The sequence below is a fragment of the Lotus japonicus genome, chromosome 4 (genome assembly GCF_012489685.1).
Source record: "Lotus japonicus ecotype B-129 chromosome 4, LjGifu_v1.2".
Classification (NCBI taxonomy): Eukaryota; Viridiplantae; Streptophyta; class Magnoliopsida; order Fabales; family Fabaceae; genus Lotus; species Lotus japonicus.
Window position 1 is genome coordinate 20,231,633 of NC_080044.1, and position 19,558 is coordinate 20,251,190.

General features: G+C 40.6%; 1 protein-coding gene and 1 pseudogene across 1 annotated transcript; both read left to right on the forward strand.

Moving 5' to 3' along the window:
- Positions 1-326: 326 nt before the first annotated feature.
- LOC130712441 (endochitinase-like) lies at positions 327-2,638 on the forward strand (annotated as a pseudogene).
- A 14,678-nt stretch (positions 2,639-17,316) lies between these two features.
- On the forward strand, positions 17,317-19,203 carry LOC130712443 (uncharacterized). The gene has a single exon (XM_057562277.1). The coding sequence runs from the start codon at positions 17,317-17,319 to the stop codon at positions 19,201-19,203; it is 1,887 nt and encodes a 628-aa protein (XP_057418260.1).
- The last annotated feature ends 355 nt before the right edge of the window (positions 19,204-19,558 follow it).

Genomic DNA, 19,558 nt, shown 5'->3' on the forward strand with positions numbered 1-19,558 from the left:
TAATTCTTTTTTAACAGCCCTAACTACTTGCCAGCTCACCTATTAAGCACTAACTAGTAGTATTTACAAACAAGTCCCTATGCTTCGCTTCTGCTTAGAACTGGTCCTTGAACTCTTGTATTTTTACATATGTATCTTCTCTTATCATCTATCAAATCTTATACTTTATCTCTCTTGCTTTTCATTTTATTCCTATCTCTCTTCTCCTCCACCTTTTTCCACCTCATCTTTGAGGTGTGAACAAACAATTATTCAGGGAATATATAACATGATGTCGAGTGAGAAAGCGAAAAGTGAAAAGTGAGAAGACCACAGGTAATGATTAACACACTCGCTCTTTCAGTGCCTTTGGCAACACTGGTGATCTCACTGCACAAAAGAGGGAGCTTTTTGCTTTCTTGCCTCAAACATCTCATGAAACCACAGGTAATGATTATTTCATAATTGTTGCGTTAGATAATTATATTTATGTCACTTGAAACAATCATCTTTTCAGAATCGGACAAATCATTGAAACGATCGAGGCACCAGAACAATATTGAATTGTCGGACCTGATCGAGTGAAAGTTCAATCTCACTTATCTTAAATATCATTTAAATAACTCCATCACGTACAATATATAGACTTTAACCTTTCATTAGCAACAAATCAAATTTTTGTATGGAATCATAGTTCAGTAATAAAATAATATGTTTTACATAAAGCTTAAGTGTTGTGCTTCTCATACTGCATTTTGCTTAGGGGTTGTTTCATGACTCATGAGAGAGTTTGAGTTAAATAATTCATCGTCCAATCACATTGAAGATAGGTGAGTTGACATTTATATATTTTATTTATTAATTTATTTATAAAAAATCTTATTGATCTGTTGAGTTGTGGGTTAGTAACCTACATGAGTCATTTAGACAACCCTTTTTCTCCGATTAAAGTATAACACATGATTTTTTTTTCAGTAAATCTTTTTAAGGGAATTGTTATTCTTATCCCCGCGTCTATTCGTACCACCCTTATATTGTTAAAATTCGAAAAAACCTTTATAATTTTAAATGGTCGCACTTTGAAGGTGTGTTTCCATCGCACTCTTTAGGTGTGTATCTATCACACACTTTTAGGTGCGTTACTCACGCGCTCTAAAATGCGTTACTCGCGCACTTTATAGAGCGATGGTCACGCACACACCTGCAAATGTGAGCGAAGGCCAACAAAAGACAGATGCTGAACCAGATGCTAAAACAGATAGAAGACAAAAATATATAGAAGACAAGGTGACATTCAGAACACATTAACTTACGAATAACTTTTAATGGGAAAATAATAGCAACAAGATAAAGGGTATTATATCTTGGTCTTCCATTTTTTTTTGTCATGAATCGGTTTTTGATGGATTTAACCGGTTCACGGCCTTTTTTTACCGATGGTACCGATTTTTCAGAGGTCGGTAATTATAGGAGAAGATCGACAAAACTGATTAAGGTGGATTCTGGCTGGTTGGATCCGATTCAGACAGCAATGACTTTAACCGAACACGTTTATTTTCTAATCAACTCTTTTGCATGACTACAATTTCCAAATAATTGTTTCCTTGCTACAAAACTGATTTCGTGAAACTATAGGTTTGTTGATACCTTCGTTTCTTATTAACAGTCCACTTTGAAGAAGAATAAAAAGTATTCCTATATGGCGAAAAATAATTAAATGATGTTTCAAAGTCAGAATTAAATGATGTTTTTCCAAGAAATGCCCTTGCAGGAATAATAAATGACGAAAAATAAAATGCATTATGTTAATATGTGTGTTTCTTCTCTCTCTGACGAGTTATATATGAATGAAGGTAGTAATTATTTTGGTTTACATAATAAGATATTTCACAGTTAGTCACAAGTTTGATTTTGTACAAGAAGTTCCAGTTTTGTTATTTGTTTTTAGGAAAAACCAAAAGGTATGAATTAATTGGTGAAATCACTTAATTATGAGTCAATTATATTAATGTTTTGAGCAGGAGGGTGGTCATCTGCTCCAGATGGTTCACACGCGTTGGGAAATTGTTTTGTTAACGAACTCAGTAAACCTGGAGACTATTGCACGTCCAGAGATTGGCCATGTGCTCCTGGTAAAAAGTACTATGGAGAGGATCAGACCACAACTCACTCAGTAAGTCCCTTCTTTCATCATGAAACTTAATTGAATGCACAAAAAGTATTAACTATATAATTAGTGATATGAGTAATGAATATGGCTATTGACACTAATGGAACCTTTTATAACACCAATTACAATTATGGTCAAGCGAGTAACGCAATTGGTGAAGATTTGATAAACAATCCAGATCTAGTATCTACAAACCAGACCGTGTCCTTCAAGACAACCATATGGTTTTGGATGACTCGACAGGCAAACAAGCCATGAAGCCACTATGTGATTATTGGGAAATGGAGGCCATTTGGTACTTATTGGTCAGCATGGCGAGTCCCTGGGTACAACGTGATCACCAACATAATCAACGGCGGGATTGAATGCGGGCACGGGTGGGATCGTTATGTCCAAAGTCGTATTGGGTTTTACCGAAGGTACTGCCAGATATTAGGAGTGAGCCCTGGAGATAACTTGGACTGCAACTACCAAAGGCCATTTGCTTGATGGTGTTAATGTATTGCAAATAATAAAGGGGATTACAATGATCCTAAATGTAGCACGGATCTTCTTGCTAAAGAAGATAGATCCTGCTTATCTAGTTTAAATAAAATAATTCAGCGTGTTTGAATTTTAGTTAAACTCAATATTTATCCTTGATATCACGAAAATGATATTTTAAATAAAAGAACTCATGCACAAAATATTACACATAAACAATAGTGGTGTACAAAATATGTTCTTGTCTTTTGACCCGTTTTACGCGAAGTCCATTCAACCTGCACCTCATCGAGTGTCTTTGGGTATATGGACGGGTTTGGGTTAAAAAATTTGGTATGGTCAATATTCAATATTTAGGGTCGAGTAAAAGACAAGCACAACCCGTCCCACGAGTAGTCCTACTAGAAATGTGTCTCCTTACATAGTTTGATTGACATTGTATCATGCAAAAATTATTACAAACAATCTAATATATATGCGTAACTTCTTTGTAATTGGTAATAGGATTAGAAATGAGTGTTTTTACATAATGAGAAGTATTTATAGTTCTTTTATGAAATTTGAAATTGTCATTCAACTTGTCTTTCAGGTCAACGCGAACTCGTCCTATTGTGGCCAGTCTTTCTTAACCCGGCACCTGATCGGGTTTCTTTGGGTCAATGGAAGGGGGTTAGGTTTAAAAATTTTCCTGACCAATATTTCAGGCCAGGTAAAAGTCAAACATAACTCGTCTCAACTCGTCCCACGAACACCCCTAATGGACATAATAGATTGAGGAAGAAATGATATGAGCTATTATATAAAATATATATTATCACATGAATTTCAACCCATCAGCTTAATTGGAAGCGTGTATAAATTGTTGGCTAAGGTGTTGTCTGTTCGCCTGAGTCTGGTTCTTCCTGGTTTGCTTAGTCAGAATCAGTTTGCTTTCACCGCAGGCCGTCAGATTGCAGATTGTTCTTTGATTGCTAGTGAAATTGTTCATTCCATGAGCTCAAGGCCAGAAGGAGGTTTGCTATTCAAAATTGATTTTGCGAAGGCCTATGATAGTGTTGAATGGGGTTTCTTGCTGGAGCTTCTTCATGAGATGGGTTTTGGGGAAAGATGGATTCGATGGATGCAAAGTTGTGTTTCAACAGCTTCTTTGGCGGTCTTGGTTAATGGATCTCCTTCTGAATTTTTTACAATCCAAAAAGGTTTGCGCCAGGGAGATCCTTTATCCCCTCTCCTTTTTAATATTGTGGAGAATGAGATGTCATGTATGCTGAATCAGTTGCTAGAAGGTGATATCCCTTGTGGGGTGGAAGTGGCGCCGGGGCTACGAATTAATCACTTACAATTTGCAGATGACTCTCTATTTTTTACAGATTGTGACCGGAAACAGTATCAAAAATTGGCCTTGGCGGTAGAAGTCTTCTTGTTTTGTTCAGGCCTTAAAGTTAACTTTAGCAAGTCAGCGGTCTATGGGGTAAATGCGCTTTCATCTACGGTACAAGAGGCAGCAAGTTGGTGGAATTTCAAGGTAGGCTCCCTACCTTTTATGTATCTTGGGGCCCCTCTTGGAGGTAATCCAAGGAGGTTGTCATTTTGGAATCCGGTTCTGGAGAGATTATCAGAAAAGTTGGGTTTATGGAGTTCCCGCTTTTTATCCTTGAGTGGGCGTCTGGTGCTTCTGAAATCAGTTTTGAATGCTATTTCACTTTATTATATGGCTATATATAGAGCTCCGAAAGGGATCATATTGTCATATTGAGAATGGAAAGGATCATGAGGCGCTCTTTGTGGGGGGGGGGGGGGGCTGCAGGTGAAAACAAAATTATGTGGGTTGCTTGGGAGGATTTGTGCAAGGGGACACGATATGGTGGTTTAGGAGTCGGTTTTCTCGAATGGAAAAATAAATCCTTACTTTTGAAATGGGTTTGGCGCTTTGGTAGGGAGAAAGATGCTTTATGGCGCATGGTGATTTGTAAAAAATATGGGCTGCCCATGGAATTGATTTCATTAAATTTGGACACTCTGGAGCTTAAAAAATTGTCAATTCCGCTAATGGATGTTTGTACTGTATGCCGAGATAGTGGGCTGGTTGGGAGCGTGTTCAGGGAAGGTTTAGCTTGTCAGGTTGGCAGAGGGGCAGGTGTATTATTTTGGCTTGATCATTGGACAGGTTCTGGTCCTCTCAGGCTTGTTTTCCCTCGGTTATTTGCATTGGCAACGCATAAACGGGCAACTATTATGGAATGTGGTACAGCTGTAGGCCATCAATGGGTCTGGAACATAACTTTTCAGCGTGATTTCTTGGGATGGGAGTGCCAACACTATGATGTATTTATGTGCCACCTTCAGAGTTTGGTTCCTAAGCAGGGGGAGAATGCAACTGTTGACTGTATGGTATGGAAGCACTACAACATGGGATTATTTAGTGTTAAATCTTTATGTGTTGTTGTTGAGGCGCGGTGGTTCACAGAGGATGGGTGGTCCGTTCCAAAATTTCTAAGGCCTATTTTACCTCCAAAAATTGCTTTGTTTTTATGGCAGGTTCAGAAGAACAGGATTGCCATAAAGGAGAATTTGGTGAATCGTGGGGTGGCTTTGGAGGATGGAATGACTTGTGTCTTCTGTTTATTAGTCACAGAGTCGGTAGCGCATCTTTTTTTGCATTGCCCAAGGGTTTGGCATTTGTGGGCAGCAGTGTTGCATAGGGAGGGCGTGTGGTGGTCATTGCCGGGTTCAATTCATGCATGTTTGGCAGAATGGTCGACACTACGAAGAAGCACTTCAAAAGTGTTATGGGAATTGATTCCGTACGCAATTTGTTGGGTGATATGGATGGCCCGTAATAATGTGCTCTTTAATGACAAACCTTTTGATCCAGAAGATGCATGGGAGACTCATATGTTTTTGCTATTTTCCTGGATAAAGGCGTGGTGGAAGGAGTGCCCGTATGGGGCGGATCAATTTGCTAGAGGCTTTACAAAAACTGATGTTGAGGGTAGCGTTCGAGTTCGACCTGTAGTGCCTTGGAAACCACCACAAGGTATGCTTTTAAAATTTAATGTGGATGGTTCTTTTCAGTCTGGCCGTGCTGGTATTGGTGGTGTGTTGAGGAATAGTGTTGGTGTAACGCCCCGATTTCTCGAGTGTTACACAGTAACTAATTAACCAATTTTCGTAAAGAGTTTTCGTCGATTCACTTATTAATCTTGAATTAATGATAAAAGTTCAATTTTACAAAATTCTCGAAACTTAACCATTTCAAACTTGCGGAAATAATCATCAACGTAAACCTCAAACTTTATTAATCATTGAAAAGAGTATGAAATAAATATCCGGAAGAAAACTTCAAGGTAAATTACATCAAGTTAAACTATCTCAACTAAAATAAAGTAATGGTTCAATACTTCCAAAACTCGGTACTCTCAACCCAAAAGAAAAATGGATGTCTCACAACCCAACCATATCCTTGGCCCCTTCCTCTTTATCTTCTTCCTCTTCATCAGAAGTGTAGTCGTCATCCGGTAGTGGCTCGTCACGTAGCATCAACTCCCAAGAATGAGTCGTCGCCATTATCTTCACGACCATCTACCCCCCCCCCAAAATAAACACATAGCAAACAAGCAGGGTCAGGTCCAACAAAAAGAATGATAATGACAAAATCAACAACAACATAATATAAGTACATTATATGTCTTTTATGGGAAAGAGTCAGTTACTAACGGAATCTCACATCACGCAACCCACCAATCCTGCCTTGGCCAATCACTTACATCCGCAGATGTACAATCACGTGAAGCTGCAATACTTCACAAAAATCTCATGGTGACCGCAGTCAACCAAACACGTGGAGCCGCAAAGATCCACAAAATCTCTAGGTGACCGCAGTCAACCTTTTCACGTGGAGACCAACAGTCAATCCACAATTCTCCCTCGCGTGCAAGCCCATCGTTCTCATGGACTATGTCTACACTAGACCTATGCCCATATTACACATTTACTTGCAAGCGAGTTAATTACACGTTTCTCTTTGTTTAAGTCTCTAAAGTCAACCTAGAGTCTTACATCAACATCGCATAAATACAACAATTAAACGATCACAGACACATGGGGAATTACAGCTAGATGAGCGACCCTTTGAACAATTTCCAATAGTATCACAATTCACGTAAGGCATAGCATAAACTTACACTTACGCATGGCACATCATGGCATAAATTATCAAATAAGGTAACATAAGGCTTATGCATGGAAAACAACACATTTTCACAACTTAGCTTTTTGGACAGCAGAAACAACGTTCATTGAAACTGGTCTACAGAATGCGTCCTCCAACAAAAAATCATGTATAATATCTTTCTGGAAAGCTATTTTAAAGATCTACAACTCTCTAGTTAAAATCATTTTCATTTGATCCCCGTAATTAGGTGATATTACTCTTTAAAGTTTCTATCCGACACAGGGAAAAACAGCAGGTATGACAGTTACCCAAAACGACCTACAACACACAATACTAGACCAAAATTTATGATCTTTATATGCCTGGAAAGCTCTTTCGAAGATATACAATTTGTATGTTAATTATTTCTTTATTTGATGACCAGAAACAAGTGAAAATAGGACCTGAAGTTTACTGTCCAGCACAGAAATCTGACAGAGAATGCATTTGCCATCAATTTCGTTTTAGCCATTCTATTCTAAGGGTTCTAAGTCATCTACCAGCATCAAATATAGTAACATGTTCACAGTGTAACCCAATATCACATGGAAAAAGTCCAGCACACATCGCATATTCAAAACCTCAAGCACATCAATCAAGTTCATACATAAAATCATGTCAAAGCATGGCAATATGGCCTACACATGCTACCCAACTCCTAGGACCAGCCCTTACCTTGGCTAACTTGGTGAAAAGGAAAAGGTTTTGGTGAAGAAAAGGTCTAAAAACGCTGCTGTCCACGTCCCCTCACTCTCCCTCGCAGCTCTCTCTCTCTCTCGCAAAGCTCTCTCTCGCGTGTACGACGGCGTCCCGGCGGTGGTGGCGGCTTGAGCGGCGACCTCCCCCCTTGCTCTCTCGAGTTCTCTCACTGTTCTCTCTCTGGTTTTTCACGTGAAGAGATGGGGTGCAGTTTCTGCTCTGAATGAGGGAAAGAAAATAGGGTTTTCCCCTTAATCCCATGCAAACCACAAGTGGGCTAGGGTTTGGTTTTCCCTTTTCAAGCCCAAATCTCATCACCTTTGACCCAATTATTTAAAAACCCTAACCAGGTCTTATTTAATTAAAAACCTACTCCTTTTAATTAAATTACCTAACCAAATTCGGAATTAAAATAAAAATGCACAAATTAATTCGCTGGCACTTTACTACCAGAACCACACTCGGTAAAATTCGAATATCTTGAGCTACAAAGGTAGGAATGACCTGATTCCACTTCGGGAATTTTCTACACTTAAAGGGCTACAACTCTCATGAAGGAAGTTTTCCCAAAGGAGGTCGTTAAGACCCTCTAAAAATTCACAAAAGTTGACAGTTGTAATCTGTCAAAACTCAAACTTAGCCAAAAGTCTTATTTTATTCAATCTATCACTTAAGCATTACATAACGTCTAGGGTCTTTCAATACCACCCTCCTTAAAAATAGTTTCGTCCTCGAAACTACTATAGGAAGACATACCACGCTTCCATTGCGCACTCTGATATTCCCTACAAATTTCCCAGTCGTCTCGACGCATAGGTTATTGTCCTTAGTCTCATCTTTCTGGTCTTCACGTGACATCTCTAATGGTCTAGTTCCACATCATTCTCACAAAGGGAATCCGTCTCTCCTTAGCGTTCCTTTCATAGTCCAACACCAACTATCATTCCGATCACCATTTTCCAATATCAAGTTGATCAGGCTCAATATCCAAAAGATGGCAATCAGGAAAAATATTTGGTAAGGATGTTCAAGTCACTCTCATTTCACTGTCTATAACCTAGACACCCGTCGTAGAACCTCACGGAACTCTTCCGTTAGAACACGACCCAAACTGCCTCACTGCAGTCACACAAAACAACAAAAGTTTAAGTCAAACAGGTGTTATGCTCATGCCAGTACACGTTGGTCGGCGTCCCGCCCAGGTGATCCAGATGCAACATCAACAGCTCAGACACGGGAAAACAAACTTTCCGGACACCGAGCTCAAAGGTTCCATCCACCAATTCACTCGTTCGGTAGTTCCATCCACCACCTAGTCCATTCGACGGTTCCATCCACCATCTGGTTTGTTCGATCTATGGTTCCATCCACCATATACGATCGTTGGTTCCATCCACCAATCCCGTCTTTCCTGATGGTTCCATCCACCATCTCGGTCTGACCAATGGTTCCATCCACCATTCCTGCTTCACCGATGGTTCCATCCACCATCTCATCGACCTTGATGGTTCCATCCACCATCTCAATCGATGCACTCCGTTCACTGGCTCCATCCGCCATCTCATCGACCTTGATGGTTCCATCCACCATCTTGATCGACGCACTTCGTTCATTGGCTCCATCCGCCATCTCATCGACCTTAATGGTTCCATCCACCACCTTGATCGACACACTCCGTTCACTGGCTCCATCCGCCATCCTTTCTTAGCCGATGGTTCCATCCACCATCTTTGCTAAGTGAGGATAATCGAGAGTGCAACACAATCACACAAAACACCACAAAACTTAAGGAAGACATTGACTCGGTCAATGTTCTCCCCCGCCTCTATGACTCAATAATGAGCATTCAGCACACCAAATCATATCACACACATAAATCACAAACCATTCACAAAATGAGATAATACCAATTATTATTTATTTTACCAATTCTGACACAAAGTCTCGATGTGGTCAGGCGTGTCCCACTTGGAGCGTCCATTCCAATCTCAATCTTTGGTAAGCGACAACCCTTAATTAAAACATCCTTTCAATCCCTCACTTTTCTTCGATCTTACAAGTAGTGTCAGCACGCATCCCAAAACCTGGGAGACGTCATGCAAGTTCACCTCAAGGGTGACATACAAGGCAACATCAACCCTTAGATATCTACCAATCATCTTCAGATAGACCTAGATATCACGCTCGTACTAGGGCACTAGGCGCCAAATCCAAGTCCAATTGATCAACCGTTTATAAGCTAATCATCATCTCAATACCTAACAATCTATACGTCATCCCTTGTTTCAGAACTATCCTCATTCAGACCTTAAATCAATCTTTCACTTATCCACAAGTCAAATTATAGCCTATTTTAAGTCTGAAATCTCTGCATAACTCATAATTCATTCCCTTCGAGATCAAACCATATACTGTGCCTCTAGGGACTTAGCCCGACTTTCGCTCCCTAGATTTTAATCTTCAAAGGTTCAACTGCTATCGTCACAACTAAAACCATTAAATCTCTTATTCATACCTGTCTCTCAACTCTCAAGGACAATCTTAACCCCTAAGGTTTTAATCCAGCTTAGTCAATCTCACTTAGTAATCCTAGCACATTTCTCTGAAATCCATATCAACACTCTCATGTATTCAACTTATGCTAAAACTTTCTTTCTCTAGCTTGATCATTATGACACCAATCAACTTCTTACTCTCTCAATCCAATTCTAACAAACTTTAAGTCCTACACAATTAGGACAAGAATTTATGGACTTAAAATCTAAACCTTCACCGAATTCGCACCAATAATGTCCTCTAACTCTTCAACACTTTTTAGATGAATATTCATTTCTTTGCACTACGACTTCTTCACAAAGGGATCAAACACCTAACAAACTCATCTCTCAGATTTGACCAACATCTATCAATTCCTATCAACCTTTCTATCATGGTCCATCACCAGCTATAATTTTGAAGATCATCACCCTTCAATATTAAGTCGATTAAGCTTAATATGTCGAAGATGAAAATTTAGAAAAAAAATCACTGGAAAGGTCAATGAGTCTCTATCATCCGGTAGTCACATAAATTGAGGTCCTATCCAATCGATTCAATTTCTAATACTTCAACCTAAAAAATTATGTACCCTTGACATCTCATCTCTGGAATTCATATGTCATTCCACTAAGATTCATCCTTAGCTTTTACATCCACCTTTTGACACGTCAAACACGTTGATACATACTCGACTGCTCGTTTCTTCATCCCAGGCCACTAGAAATGAAGTTTTAAGTCTGATACATCTTCGTCATTCCTGGATGAATACTCAATCTACTCTTATGACCCTCATCCAAAATCAACTTCCTCAAAATATCTTGACAAAGAGTCAAACACTTAATCTCAAGTATCACGACAATGATACTAATCGCAGACATTCTCACAGCCAAGCACACATCTTAGCAAACAAGTCTACCCAATCTCACCGAGAAGTTTTGAAAACACATTTATCAAAACAAAACACCACGAGTTCGGAAACTCGTAAGCCCCAAACCCTTAGTGCTCTGGTTTCTCAACCGGAGCTCTGATACCACAATGTAACGCCTCGATTTCTTGAGTGTTACACAGTAACTAATTAACCAATTTTCGTAAAGAGTTTTCGTCGATTCACTTATTAATCTTGAATTAATGATAAAAGTTCAATTTTACCAAATTCTCGAAACTTAACCATTTCAAACTTGCGGAAATAATCATCAACGTAAACCTCAAACTTTATTAATCATTGAAAAGAGTATGAAATAAATATCCGGAAGAAAACTTCAAGGTAAATTACATCAAGTTAAACTATCTCAACTAAAATAAAGTAATGGTTCAATACTTCCAAAACTCGGTACTCTCAACCCAAAAGAAAAATGGATGTCTCACAACCCAACCATATCCTTGGCCCCTTCCTCTTTATCTTCTTCCTCTTCATCAGAAGTGTAGTCGTCATCCGGTAGTGGCTCGTCACGTAGCATCAACTCCCAAGAATGAGTCGTCGCCATTATCTTCACGACCATCTACCCCCCCCCCCCCCAAATAAACACATAGCAAACAAGCAGGGTCAGGTCCAACAAAAAGAATGATAATGACAAAATCAACAACAACATAATATAAGTACATTATATGTCTTTTATGGGAAAGAGTCAGTTACTAACGGAATCTCACATCACGCAACCCACCAATCCTGCCTTGGCCAATCACTTACATCCGCAGATGTACAATCACGTGAAGCTGCAATACTTCACAAAAATCTCATGGTGACCGCAGTCAACCAAACACGTGGAGCCGCAAAGATCCACAAAATATCTAGGTGACCGCAGTCAACCTTTTCACGTGGAGACCCACAGTCAATCCACAATTCTCCCTCGCGTGGAAGCCCATCGTTCTCATGGACTATGTCTACACTAGACCTATGCCCATATTATTCACATTTACTTGCAAGCGAGTTAATTACACGTTTCTCTTTGTTTAAGTCTCTAAAGTCAACCTAGAGTCTTACATCAACATCGCATAAATACAACAATTAAACGATCACAGACACATCAGGAATTACAGCTAGATGAGCGACCCTTTGAACAATTTCCAATAGTATCACAATTCACGTAAGGCATAGCATAAACTTACACTTACGCATGGCACATCATGGCATAAATTATGAAATAAGGTAACATAAGGCTTATGCATGGAAAACAACACATTTTCGCAACTTAGCATTTTGGACAGCAGAAACAACGTTCATTGAAACTGGTCTACAGAATGCGTCCTCCAACAAAAAATCATGTATAATATCTTTCTGGAAAGCTATTTTAAAGATCTACAACTCTCTAGTTAAAATCATTTTCATTTGATCCCCATAATTAGGTGATATTACTCTTTAAAGTTTCTATCCGACACAGGGAAAAACAGCAGGTATGACAGTTACCCAAAACGACCTACAACACACAATACTAGACCAAAATTTATGATCTTTATATGCCTGGAAAGCTCTTTCGAAGATATACAATTTGTATGTTAATCATTTCTTTATTTGATGACCAGAAACAAGTGAAAATAGGACCTGAAGTTTACTGTCCAGCACAGAAATCTGACAGAGAATGCATTTGCCATCAATTTCGTTTTAGCCATTCTATTCTAAGGGTTCTAAGTCATCTACCAGCATCAAATATAGTAACATGTTCACAGTGTAACCCAATATCACATGGAAAAAGTCCAGCACACATCGCATATTCAAAACCTCAAGCACATCAATCAAGTTCATACATAAAATCATGTCAAAGCATGGCACTATGGCCTACACATGCTACCCAACTCCTAGGACCAGCCCTTACCTTGGCTAACTTGGTGAAAAGGAAAAGGTTTTGGTGAAGAAAAGGTCTAAAAACGCTGCTGTCCACGTCCCCTCCCTCTCCCTCGCAGCTCTCTCTCTCTCTCGCAAAGCTCTCTCTCGCGTGTACGACGGCGTCCCGGCGGTGGTGGCGGCTTGAGCGGCGACCTCCCCCCTTGCTCTCTCGAGTTCTCTCACTGTTCTCTCTCTGGTTTTTCACGTGAATAGATGGGGTGCAGTTTCTGCTCTGAATGAGGGAAAGAAAATAGGGTTTTCCCCTTAATCCCATGCAAACCACAAGTGGGCTAGGGTTTGGTTTTCCCTTTTCAAGCCCAAATCTCATCACCTTTGACCCAATTATTTAAAAACCCTAACCAGGTCTTATTTAATTAAAAACCTACTCCTTTTAATTAAATAACCTAACCAAATTCGGAATTAAAATAAAAATGCACAAATTAATTCGCTGGCACTTTACTACCAGAACCACACTCGGTAAAATTCGAATATCTTGAGCTACAGGGGTCGGAATGACCTGATTCCACTTCGGGAATTTTCTACACTTAAAGGGCTACAACTCTCATGAAGGAAGTTTTCCCAAAGGAGGTCGTTAAGACCCTCTAAAAATTCACAAAAGTTGACAGTTGTAATCTGTCAAAACTCAAACTTAGCCAAAAGTCTTATTTTATTCAATCTATCACTTAAGCATTACATAACGTCTAGGGTCTTTCAGTTGGGACGGTGGTAGGAAAATTTTCCAGGATAGTTGACGTTCAACGAGCTGATGAGGCTGAGGTTTTAGCCATTTTGTATGCTCTTTTGTTTTGCCACCAATTTCAGGTATTTTCAGTGGAAATTGAGAGTGATTCTACTCTTGTTGTTGGTTGGGTGAAAGGAGAGAAAATGCCTTGGAAGCTCACAAATGAGTTGAATTTGATTGATTACTTGATGCCGGTTGTGTCTTGTAATGGGGTCAACTTTATCTTGAGAGAAGGGAACACAGAGGCAGATGAATTGGCAAAGCTAGGATGCTTGTGCGTGGAACCGGTGTGGCTTTTTTAGGGGTCAACAGGTGTTTAGTAACGCTGGTGCTGATATTTTGGTCTTGCTTTTTTTTGTTTGCAGGCTATAGGAGGATTGGCGGATGCATTAAAATTGGAATTTTTGAAGTTGTTGTTGCTGGGGGTGTTAATATCGCTGCTGCTGTTTTTGCTGTGGTTGCTGGCTGCTGTTGTTGTTGTTGAAATTTGCTGGTGCTGTTCATGTTGCTGTTGTTGTTGCTGTTGTTGTTGCTGTTGTTGTTGCTGTTGATGTTGCTGTTGCTGTTGCTGGTGCTGTTGTTGTTGCTGTGCTGCTGCTGATTTCGAAAATTACAGTTTTTGGACCATGCATGTGATGTTCTGTAGTTGTTGTCACTGCTGTTAAGCGATAATAAACAGTCTGGAACTCTTGGAAATTTTTCATGATTGGAGGGGCTGATTCTTATTGTATCTTGTTGCAAAATGGCTGTCCCAAGATTGTGGTAATCTTTTTCCTTGCTAGGTTTTTATCCCAATGGGTTTTTCCTAGTAAGGTTTTAATGAGGCTCTTTCTTGGGACTACGCTTTTGCCATTTTGCGGGTTGGTGGTGGGCTTTTGTTTCTCAGCTTCATGTAAATGTACTTTGCCTGGTTTGCTTCTTTAGCTCAGGCTTTCTTATTAATAATATATCTTTCATTTTCAAAAAAAAAAAGTTATTTTCTTTGAAATTCCTTGGTAAAAGTATTAAAAATAGTGTTAGAAAGCAAGTGTCGCTAGCACTCCTCTTCTCTTGTATTGGTAGAAAAGATGAGCTTTTATAGCCAAAGTATGAATTTTTCGGCACCCATTTAAAAATTGAGGGGCTCCATATATTTTTGTCATGATATGTCATATTATCTTCTAAAATAAATATTTATAATTTACAATCTAGTCCTAAATATTTAAACAATAGTCTAATTTTGCTGGCCAGGTACGTAATGAAGTTATCTAAAGGCAAGGCAAATCCTGGTCTCCTTAACAAGATCCTCTTGGAGAAATTGATATCAAAGAGCTGATGCATGCTACGCGCTTTTTAGTCATGAGAATGGCATAACATAGATATAGACATACATTTTCCAATTCAATGCATGGCTTCTTACTCAGTTCATGGTAAGTGCTGATCCCTGATAATATCCGGCCAGTAGACAAATGAAAAATTAAAAGTGGAAGGATCTTATATATGTTGCTCATTGCAAGCTGAGGTGATCGGTTATATTGGCTAAAATATTTTATCCGATTGTAGAAATAGATTCTGAAGGGTTTCCACATCAACTATTGAGACTTGGGTGCTCTGTCCTTGCTTTCTTCTGCAAAAGACATAACCATTATCTGAGGTGATCGATTTAAAAGGACATGCAGCTTCCCAACCATGCAGTTGATATCTCCAGTTAATTGATGGCTGCAAAATTTCTTCATGTATCTCAATGTATTTTGATTTTAGAATGAGAATAATTTCATGTTCTCTCTTTTGCTCAGACAATAACAAGAGAGCAGATGTGTACCTTTTGCACAATTGGCAGTTTTTGCTCCTACTCTACATGGATTCATCTTCTGATTAATTTAATTGAAGGAATTACATGAAACTGTTTTAAAAAAAAAAAGGTACCGCACCTTTTCATTTTACATTCTGGGCCGGGCGGGTCATCATAAGTCCACTGACCCGCCCGGTAAGACCAGCAACGAGGTTATTAGGACGTAAACCCCAGCTTAAGGATGTGGGCCCGAGTTGTTTTGTCTTATCATATTGTATACATGCATTTGTCTGATTCAACATAGAGATTTGGGCCAGGCCCAAATCCATGAACATTCTAGATAAGGATCATTCCTACTATAAAAAGGATGTCCTCACCTTGTACTAGGGACCTTTTCAACCATTTATGAGATTATTTCCTTATTTACGTATTGTTTTCCTCTTCTAGCTCTGCTAGGGTTTTTCAATGGTACTTTATTACCATTGTCATACCTTAGAAAGGAACATTGGCGTCGTCTGTGGCTCTAACTCCACGATTATTCTTCTGCTGACGTGAGAGGCATATTTTTGGTTATGGAGACACGTTCTTGCGGTGGGCGAGCTCCTCGCCGTCGAGGTGGAGGTTGTCTTACTGGAGTCAGAAGCCAGGCTCCTGTAGGACAACCTGACTTGAAAGGAGAAGCTTCTTCAGATGAAGCCTCGGTGGCGGTACGCTCTCATGCCACCACAGTTCCAGATGTCTAGGCACGGCCAGATGCGGCTGTTGGATCTGGACTGGATCTTAAAGCTAAGCTTCCTACCCCGGAAGCGGATGCTTTAGGAGATCAGCAGGCTGACACACCCGCGCGAGTACCAGACAATGTGGTAGGAGCCTCATCTGCGGAGCTCAGGCAGGTGTTGGACACTATCCAGGCGGTTCAACGTCAGAATGAACATTTACAGGCTCAAGTGGAGTACCTTAATCAAATGCGTGACTTAAGGCGTGGGCAACGTGTGGATGATGAGGATGTGGTGGATTTTCAACCCTTCGCGCCCATAGTCGCCGCAGTTGAGATTCCAGGGCATTTGCAGACTCTGACTTTGGACATGTATGAGGGGATACCGATCCAATTGATCATTTACGGTATTTTAATACTAAAATGGTCATTGGAGGGGCGACCGATGCTGTGAAGTGCAGATTGTTGCCTTCAACATTTAAGGGCGTGGCCATGACTTGGTTCATTAAACAACCTCCATATTCCATCTCCAACTTCACTGATTTTTCAACCAAGTTTCTAACACAATTCTCGGCCAATCAAGCACAAAAGGCGACCCTAGCTGATCTGTTCAATATTCGCCAACATGCAGGCGAGCGTATTAAAACCTACATGTCTCGATTCAGTAGAGTTTCAGTACAGTTAGAGGACGCCAGTCCGGATGTCTGTGTGGCTGCCTTCAAAAATGGGCTCAGATGCGGCTCATTGAACAAAGATTTAACTAGACGGCCTGCCAAAGATATGATGGATTTGCGTGCACGGGTGCAAGAGTTTATTTTGGTGGAGCAGGATGAGCAAACAAAAAAAGACAGGGATGACTGGCGAGCCCAACCATCAGAAAAAGGCTGCGCTCCTAAAGACCAACGACCCGCTCGGACACCACGCCAGCCAAGGCCAGCGCCCTATCCAGCAGGAAGACAGGGGCCACAAAGTAACACTTGGCATCGAAATAGTCAACCCGCTTCGGGGAATCCGGCGGCCCAAGGAGGACATGCTCCCGCCCAAGGTAATCAAACCAAATTGAACGCCCCTCTCAGCACAATACTGCGAGCAGTAGGGTAAACTAATGTAGTTCAATACCCAAGGCCACCCAGGCGACCTCCTGCGAACGTGGACACGATAAAGTGGTGTGAATTCCATAAAGCCATGGGACACAATACAGATAATTGCTGGACTTTGCACAAGGAGATTGAACGACTGATCAAGGCGGGGCATTTGTCCAATTTTGTCTCAGGAGACAATACACAGCTTGACGCAGTCAAAAACACGGGCGGTGAGTCGGCAAAGGGAAAGGAGGTCGTTGAGGAGTTAGGAGTACCCGCCGGGTCTTGCTTGTCAATCGCAGGGGGATTTGGCGGTGGGAGCATATCTAGCAAGGGAAGGAAAAGATATGTTGAGGCAGTGAACTCGGTTCACCACGCTTACGAGGGGGAATGTTGGCTGAACCATACTCCAATTACTTTTTCGCCAAAGGATTATGATCATGTGATTCCGCATGATAACGATCCAATAGTGGTGACTCTGCGCGTAAATAACTATGTCACCAAGAAAGTTTTTCTAGACCAAGGCAGTTCTGCTGACATCATATATGGTGATGCATTTGAAAGATTGGGCTTAAAGGAGTCAGACTTAAAGCCATATACTGGGTGTCTAGTTGGATTCACAGGCGATCGGGCCAAGGTCCGAGGCTACGTGGAATTGGACACTGCTTTTGGTGAGGGTGAATACGTGAAGAAATTTCAAGTAAAGTATTTGGTTCTTCCGTGTAAGGCGACGTATAATGTGCTTTTAGGGCGTGATACATTGAACAAAATATGTGCAATAATTTCAACCGTCCATTTGACAGTAAAGTATCCAGCTTGCAATGGAAAGGTGGGAATTTTGAGGGTGGATCAAGAGGCCGCCCGATCATGTTATGCACAAAGTCTGGAACTTTACGGCAAGAAGGCCGCCAAGGAAGCCCATCGCGTCACAGAAATTTTTCCACATGAGAATTTCAATTTGGATCCTCGTGATGATTCGGAGGAGTTACGACCTCAGCCGGCGGAAGAAACCAAATCTGTTCACTTATCTGGGCGTGCTTTGAAAATTGAAAGCACCTTGTCAAAGGAACAAGAGGACCGATTGGTCGAGTTACTCAAAAACAATTTGGATTTATTCGCATGGACAATTAAGGATGTTCCAGGCATTGATCCTAATGTTATATCCCACCACTTGTCAATCCAGCAAGGGGCAAAACCTGTTGTACAAGCTCGTAGGCGAATGGGTGAGGAAAAGGACAAGGAAGTACAAATAGAAACTCAAAAGTTACTTGAAGGAAAGTTCATTAGAGAAGTTCAATATCCAACATGGTTGGCAAATGTTGTTATGGTGCGAAAGGCTAATGGGAAATGGAGAATGTGTACAGATTACACAAGTTTGAACAAAGTTTGCCCAAAGGATTCTTATCCGCTCCCAAATGTGGACAAGTTGGTAAATGGGGCGTCCGGGAATGAACTGCTCAGTTTAATGGATGCATACTCCGGATACAACCAAATAATGATGTATCGCCCTGATGAGGAGAAAACGACGTTCATGACGAGTCAGGCGAACTATTGCTACAAAACGATGCCCTTTGGTTTAAAGAATGCGGGGGCGACCTATCAGCGGTTGATGGACAAGGTTTTTGTAAATCAAGTGGGAAGAAACATGGAAGTATATGTGGATGACATGATTGTCAAAACTGCCAAAGGGTGCGCCCATCATGAAGACTTGGCTGAGGCATTTGCACAGATTCGGAAGTACAATATGAGGTTGAATCCAGAAAAATGCTCCTTTGGAATTTTAGGTGGCAAGTTTTTAGGATTTTTGGTCACTTCAAGGGGGATCGAGGTTAATCCCGACAAGTGCAAAGCTATAGTAAACATGAAAAGCCCGTCCAATATTCGCGAAGTTCAGAGGTTAACAGGACGGTTGGCGGCCTTATCTCGCTTTTTGCCAAAAGCGGGTGATAGGGAAGCGCCATTCTTTGCATGTGTAAGGCCCAAGTTTTAAGCTTGTGTCAAGTGAATAAAATTCTTATTCACGATTAGGGTTGATGTATCGTGAAGGGAAACCTGAACTAGAGTTTACCAAATGAAATAAATTTATGAAGGAGAAAGTTCAGGAAAAAGTCAAAGGATTGTATCGAAGTCGATTTAAGTTATATCACGATCGTTATACGCTGAAACTTAGGTCAGAAACCCTAGTATATAGCTAGTTTTCACTTTTAGGCACGATGGAAGTTAATTCCAAAAATCTTCAGAGAAATGTTAGAACTTATCTTTTTCCATATATCAAAATCGTTTCGAGGCGAAACTCTAGGATCTACGAACGTCCGATTCCAATCATCGGAAGTTTGCCGAAACCG